This window comes from Sinocyclocheilus rhinocerous, unplaced genomic scaffold (assembly GCF_001515625.1).
Source record: "Sinocyclocheilus rhinocerous isolate Xijiao unplaced genomic scaffold, SAMN03320098_v1.1 scaffold1728, whole genome shotgun sequence".
Taxonomy (NCBI): Eukaryota; Metazoa; Chordata; class Actinopteri; order Cypriniformes; family Cyprinidae; genus Sinocyclocheilus; species Sinocyclocheilus rhinocerous.
Window position 1 is genome coordinate 38717 of NW_015630992.1, and position 7948 is coordinate 46664.

Genomic DNA, 7948 nt, shown 5'->3' on the forward strand with positions numbered 1-7948 from the left:
ATTTGTTGTTTTCTGTATTAATATGGAGACTCGTTGTGAGAATATATTTATGATTACAAATTTTAATGTTAGGTATGATTAATTGTGTTTAATTACGATAATTGTGATTAATTACGATAATTGTGATCTTATTATTAGTTTTGTCTTTTGGAGAATGCCATGTCAGTATTTGTGTGAAATGCCTTATTATGATACACACAAACTGTAGGCTTTTATATTTTTCATAGGAGAACATTCTGGAAAGGATTCACCTGCACATCGCTCCCGATGCAGAGACTGACGCCTGCACATCTAAGTCCTGTATCACTCACCAGAAGTTTGCTATGGCACTTTATGAACAGGTATTGTAGCTTTTTAATACCCCACATGCACACACACGCATGGCATGTGAGTAACAGAGGATTGATCGCTGTCCTGTGACGGCGGATTTCAATCAGTCGGGTACAGTGGGCGGAAAACTCACAGGGAATACTAATACAGGGACATTTACATTCACTCTCCCTTCTTCCTCTGAGAGATGAGAGCATAGCCCTGATAATACCATAGTACTCATATAGTGTGTTAAATACACTACCCTTAAAAAGTGTGTGTGTGTGTGTGTGAAATAAAAGTATTAAGCCACAAGGATTAAATAAATTGATCAAAAGTGGCAGTAAGGACATTAAAAATATTAAGCAGCACAACATTGATAGTAATAATAAATGTTTCTCGAGCATCAAATCAGCATATTAGAATGATTTCTGTAGGATCATGTGACACTGAACACTAATGATGCTGAAAATTCAGCTTTAAAATCACAGAAATAAAATCTATTAAAATAGAAAAAAATTAATAAGTAATATTTCATAATGTTACTGTTTTTTACTGTATATTTAATCAAATAAATGCAGCCTTGGTGAGCATAAGAGACTTAAATAATTTTATTGATACCATATTAGTAACAACTACCATATTTATGTACTATAGTATTTATTTGGTTCTTTCATAGTACCTCTGAAGTCGTACATGCCCAGTAAGTATTTCTATTGCATAATACATAAATCAAGGTACAACCATGGTACAAATAAATTTTAAATTGGTTACACCCTCAGGTTTAACCCATCTGAGGCATCTCTTACATCACATACAGTAGTGTAATTGAGGCTTTACATAATATAGCAGTCATCGCTCGTGATGCATATTTGTGTGTGCTCGTGTTTTCCCCTGCAGTCAGTGTGTAGGAGCTGTGGCGCGTCGTCCGACCCGCTACCCTTCACTGAGCTTGTGCACTATGTGTCCACCACAGCCCTCTGGTAAGCCAGCGCCATCATGCCAGACACATGACGTGTTTATGTTGGTAGATTGACCTGAAAAGATCAAAAACTGCTTCTCTGTTTCTCTTTCGTCCTCTTTCTCTGCACTCCAGCCAGCAATTCTTGGAGAGGAGAGATGAAAGGTTTGGGGAGTTGCTTCAAGCCGCCAGCACAGCTGGAGATCTGCGTAACTGTCCGGTAGGTGGCTGCTCATGTTGATTAATAATGCTGAATTTACTAGCACTTTCAGCTCTGAGAGGACACCGTCATGCATATAGTATGATGGCTCTTTCTGCGATGTGATGTCATCAAGCACACTCAAGGACAAACACACACACACACACACACACACACACTCTTCTTATCTGATATTCTGCTAGTGTAACACCTTCATGTGACGAGATGAGCGAGATGAAACCTGAGACCGGAACGTTCCTCTCACATGTCAACACATTCTGCATTTTTAAACGGGCAAATAGGAAGTTACATCCTACTACAGTCACTGCCAGAAGCAGCACAACATTCATGTGTCTCACTGAAGTAATAAAATGTTTGGTCACAACAGGGTTAGTAATGTTACCTAAAACTAGTCTAAAACCGTAAAAACATGTTACTGTTGCTTGAAGTAAAACACACAAATAACTTATTTTAAGCTAGTTGCCAAGGCAACATTTGTCATTTTTATGTAGTTTAACTTGATATGCTAAGATAACTGAAGCTAAAATAGTAACTACTTAGACACACAATAAAACTATAAGTGGGTCAAAGATGATACATTCCATTTTGGTGTCTGCATCAAATTCAATAAAAATAAAAAATAAAAAAAAAGATTGTATATGCATAAAAAGTAAATTATATGCTAGTGAAGTGCCTACCTTTAATGTTTCAAATTATTTTTGCAAAAAAAAAGTCAAAATATGGGTGAATTCATGTGCCATCATCATTCAGTGGAACAGATATAGAGTATATAAACAACATACATATTCTGACCTGTACTTATTAAAATATATAAAAGAAAAAGTGAATTTTAAATAATTAATTTTATTATATTTTAAATGATTAATAACTTTATTGTTGACAAATGGGTAAAACCTAGTGAATTGGTAAAAACTTTAAAATGATAATTAATTAGTATTTTAGGGGCTGCACTGTGACCCTTATTTTAATGTCTTTTAATGTCATCTAATGATTCTAGTTCTATATGTGCCTGACAGATTTTTTTGTTGTATGAATTATTGTTGCATTGACATTTTAGTGGGTGTCTTCTGTAAATCATGTTTAAAATGTATGATAGCTTTTATTTTTTGCTCAATTAAAAAAATTAAACAGGAATCATTCTAACGCATTAAAAAAAAATTAAAGCCGTATTTAGCTGTATTATTGTTTTCATATTGTTTTGACTTTAAAACCCCTTTTAGTGTTTGACCCAAGTAATAAAAATGACTAAAACTCACAATAACATTTCTAAAACTTTAACTACATTTGAAATGAAAGTGGAAAATATACAAATATATAGACTAATTCAAAATATTAATTAATAGTAGTATCTCAATGATACTAAAATAACACTGTTGTTTTCCACAAAAATAGTATACCTGAAAATTTACTGTACTGACATTGAAGTTTTACTGATTTATTAGGGGTGGGATGCATTTTCATTCAGCTCATCTGCCTTTTTTGTTCAGATTTTTAAAAAGTTGTATTATACATAGCATGCATAATCATTTATTAGGCTGAAATATTGTATTTATTGTTTTATAAAGCTTGTATTAATTGAATGGCAAGGTTGTTTAGATCATAGTTTTTATGGTGATTTTACAGTTTAGGATGTTACCATAGACCTTGGTGTTGTTTCAAAACACTATTGCTCCTTAAACAACATGTAGTTCTATTCTAATATCAGAATTATCCAAAACGATTTCAACTGCTGATTTCAAGTATTTTTAGAAGGAAAATTCTTCTAAAATCTGTTATTTTAATTTTAATTTTCTCTCTCTCTCTTTCTGAAAGAATTGGTCTTAAATATCTTATTAGTTTCTATTTCAAAATGTAATAACTCGGGTATGGTTTTCAACATTAAAATAGAAAAAAAAGCTTGCATGGTGTTAAAAAACAAAATAGCAAACAGTTATGTTTTATCTCCATCGCCTCAATAGAGTAACTGTGGGCAGAGAATCAAGATGCGGCGCGTGCTGATGAACTCTCCAGAAATCGTGACCATCGGATTTGTGTGGGACTCAGATCAGTCAGACCTCACCGAAGACGTCATCCGATCTCTCGGACCACACCTCAACCTCTCAGGGGTGAGTCTCGTAAATACACTCCGCTCCACCTGCTTAATTTCAGCAGGGCACCTGGCTGCGTCCAGCCAAAGTACAAAAGTACTACATACACCAAGGGATCATGAAACAGGAAAAAAGATGTGAACAAAACACAAAGGTTGAATGTGCTTCCAGATTGGTCACATGATGTGATTATACTTACTTTCAAAGGTCTGTTTGATATAAATGTGAATGTGTTAAGGACTAAATAGTCTTGAATTTTCCTTTCTAAATATATTGTGGTTGGCAAACCATACTGTAATACTAAATAGAACCATATTCGAAAAACATTGTATACTGAAAAAAAGGAGCAGATCACATGCGCGAGTCGGCGCAGACCACAAAATGTATCGGAGCTATTTGAATTCTACACAGAATGCTATATTTTATAGCAATATGGATGAGATTGTGGCTGGCATACCCTGTCAAATGCGGCTTTACGGAGCTCAACGGCTCTAGCCCAAGCTATGATATAAACAAACGCTATTGGCTATTTTAAAAAGGGGCGGGGCTGCTTGATATATCCCGCCCTGTCTTCCTGTTTCAGTTAAAATGACGTCAACACATAGAGTAACGCTGCGTGTTTCTAAGCATTTCAGGGGACCTTCAAGTGTATTTAAATGGTACTTAATTTTACTTCAACCAGAAATAAAATTTTTAACATTTGCTCATCGTTTCTTCTGTGTAACACTGAAGAAGATATTTTATAAGATAAAAAATACAATGGAAAATAAAAATACAATGGAAGTCAATGGTAACCAAACCACTGTTTATGTCACGCAGGTTTGGAGCGACATGAGAGTGAGAAAATAATGACAATTTAAATTTTTGGGTGGACTATCCCTTTGTGTGCTTTGAAGAATCCAATCAAATCCCATGGAATTACCGTGGTGCATGTCTAAAACATTGCATTACCATGGTACATTTTTCTTATTACAGAACAATAGGATAGTTGGTAAGAAGATTACGGTCCATATTTCAGGCTTTGAAATTAGATGGCCTGAATTTACAAGAATCTGCTAATCAACATGCATGTTACTCAGATGTTTATATGTCTGTGATGATTGAGTCTTTGTGGGAAATTCCAATAAAGACCATCTTATTTCTGGCTATTACATAAAATATAGAATTCATAGAAAGCCTCCATCTAGATTAAAAGGTTATAAAAAGCTTCTGACGTCACCACGGTCGCTCTTTTACTGTTATTTATTGATTTTTGTAGCACATCTGGTGCTGGTGTCATTGAGGCCAGTTTATGGTGGTGCCATGGAGCATAAGTATGAAATAAAGCAGACGTTTATCCTCTTCATAAGACTGAGGTTGTGTAACTGCATCAGTGCCTGAATAGCCCACGCCTGATGACCAGAAAGCCACTGCAGTGGAAGGTCATCTGACTTCCGAGTGTGTAGATGGCGTTCATTACAAGCCTCATGCTTGAGACTTGTTTACCACCAGACAGGCCTTCTGTTTGTGCAGCTGCATGCATTTCAGATGGCTAAAATGCGTCTATACACTCTTAAAAATAAATATTCAGAAGGAGGTTTTCTCAGTGGTGCCATAGAAGAACCATTTTGGCTTCCCAAATGAACCTTTCAACGAACAGTTCTTTAAAGAACTATTTTTTTTTTGTAAGTGCGAAGAACATTTTAATATATAGAACTTTTTTCAAATTTAAAGAACATTTGGAATGCAATGGATATTATTATTTTATTTTATTTATTTTTTATTTTTTATTTTTTTGCTGTTTCGGCCAAATATTTTTGGTTACCAACATTTTGGTGCATCACTACCTTGAACCTTCGATATTAGAAGAACATTGTGCTGTATGATTTTTGTTATAATTGTCTAAATGAATGCAATGTGAATGGGTGTGTGTTTGCAGCTCTTTTATCGCGTCACAGACGAGCGTGCAAAGAAGAGCGAGCTGCTATTGGTGGGAATGATCTGTTACTCCAGCAGACATTACTGTGCCTTCGCCTACCACACCAAATCATCTAAATGGGTTTTCTTTGATGACGCCAATGTCAAAGAGGTGAGACTACACTTGTCTGTTAGGGCTTAAAGGCACAATATGTAATTTTCGCCGCTAGAGGGCTCGTATTCAAAATAAACAGAGACAAAGGCGTAGTTTGATGACACCGTAGCGCTGTTTTATCATACTAGATACATTTGAAAGTTCTGTTATAATGCTACTCTGTGCGGTCGTCACCGGTCTATTAAAACTTACAACATATTAAAGCGTCTTTGGTGTTTCGAAATCGAGGGGTTATGACGTCATTAGCAGGCGACACTATGGACACGGTCCGTGTCACTAGTTAAAAATTGCTTATTTCTCTGGATTTAAACATTCTTCAAAACATTTGGGATAATGTGAGTACACAAGTCAGCAAAATATATAACACTGTTCTAGTGGTTTTTGGATATTTTAATAAAAAAATCTTACATATTGTGCCTTTAAGTCCTTCTGTCTATATATTTACACAATTACTATTCATAATGCTAACAACTACCCAGCAGTCCTGGTCATGTGCCTTATTAAACAAACATTCCCTCCATCTGCACATTTACATAACAAAACATTTTTACCATTTTAACTGATCACGTTTTTATTTCCTGTAACTTAATTGAACTTAACTTAGCTTAACTGCTTCCTCCATTCTCGCACTCACACAAAGTGTTTCTAGTACATTTCTTCATCAAATCTTTATTTTTCTCTTGATTTTGAAAGACTAATTTTTTTTTTTGACAAAGTTAAACCAAATATAGTTTCATTTTTAGCAAAAATAGATTGTAAAAAAAAAAACATGATATTGTGTTTTCAAGTCTTACATGCATTGCTAAAAATTAATACCTTCCTCAGTATTTTTGTCTTGTTTTCCAATACAAATATCTAAACATCTTTAAATCGAGATCAATTTACTTGAGATGCAAAATGAAGATATAAAGTCGTGTTTTCTGAGAAACTGAACAAAATTAAGTGAGTTTAAAAAAACAACAAATATCTGTGATTAGGGTTTGAAAACATTTCTCTTTGAAATACGTTGTTTTCCTAAGTCCACTTGTGGATATTTGTTCTTTTTATTCATAAACTCAATTTATTTTGGTCAGCAAAACTTATGCCATTTCACTTCTCAATTAAATGCATCTTTATTTACAAATCGTTAGACATTTGCACTTGTAAATTGCACTAAACTAACATTTAAACAAATTAAAAATATATAAAAATAAAACTAATTAATAAAAAACTATAATGGCATCTCAATTGTACTAAAATTACAATGCCACCAATCAAAGGATTTTGATGGGCAGCCAGCGAGTGTGAAATATGTGGCGATGCAGTGTAGTGGTGCATCTCTTCATCAATCTATCAGTAGTGTGCGGCTTGTGCTTGCGTGTGCACTTCAGCTCTCACTGGGCTAGTGCTGCCCGTCTCCACCGCCAAGATAAATCACCCTCACACACAATATGTGCACTACAGTAGATGTGTGTGTGCTAACAAACAGTATAGAGAGCCAATCCAGTATGCAGTGTAAGAGAACGTACTTCATAACAGCTGTTTTGTTGATTAAGCGTGTCTTAATTCATCTCCTTTACAGTCTTGCCTGCTCTTTTTTGACTGTTCAGATAATTGTGTTTCTTTAATGCATCCTCATCCTGCTTGCTGACTTTTACTGCTTTTCTCTTCCGTCTGTTAATTAAGAAGGTTACATCTGTTTGCCTGGAGAGACTTTTGTAGTACAGTCTGCGTACTCTTACCTCCGAAGCATGCAAGCCTTCACGTCTAATAATAATCTAACACTTCAGGTAACTGCTCTCTGTATGCTAAAGAACTTTTTTTTTTTTTAAAGGTGGGATCCAGATGGAAGGATGTGGTCACTAAATGCATCAAAGGTCACTTTCAGCCCTTGCTCTTGTTTTACTCTAACCCTGATGGCAGTGCTGTGGTAACAGACGAGGCCCAGCGGACCAACAGCAGTGCTACCCAAAATAAGAGCTCAGTCAATGGAGAAGCACCAGGTAGAAACCAGTTTCAATGCAGTTATATTGTATTCAGGTTAATTCAACACATGTTAAGGTATACCATTTGAATAAAGACAAACTCTGCTATGACTTACTTAGAAACTATTTTTGCTGCTGGTAGCAAAAATAAATTGATATTTTAGCTGTCAACATAAATTAAACGTAACATTAAATCATTATTTTTAACGCATTTAATAATGCATTCGTCATTTTAACGGTTTCATTCTGCTTTAAAAAATGACAGTAGATTAATCACAGATAATCATTTAATCACCTGAATTTTCAGATGCTTGCTTCCTTAAAAAAAAAAAAAAA

At 34.9% G+C, this 7948-nt stretch overlaps 1 protein-coding gene across 1 annotated transcript in view; it reads left to right on the top strand.

The window, feature by feature from the left end:
* Positions 1 to 7948, top strand: part of usp53a (ubiquitin specific peptidase 53a) — a 40839-nt gene that overhangs the window by 21636 nt on the left and 11255 nt on the right. The window contains exons 6-11 of the mRNA XM_016553478.1: positions 228 to 341; positions 1210 to 1292; positions 1406 to 1490; positions 3449 to 3595; positions 5496 to 5645; positions 7462 to 7630. Coding sequence (XP_016408964.1) covers positions 228 to 341; positions 1210 to 1292; positions 1406 to 1490; positions 3449 to 3595; positions 5496 to 5645; positions 7462 to 7630 — 748 coding nt within the window. The remainder of the gene's footprint in view (positions 1 to 227; positions 342 to 1209; positions 1293 to 1405; positions 1491 to 3448; positions 3596 to 5495; positions 5646 to 7461; positions 7631 to 7948) is intronic.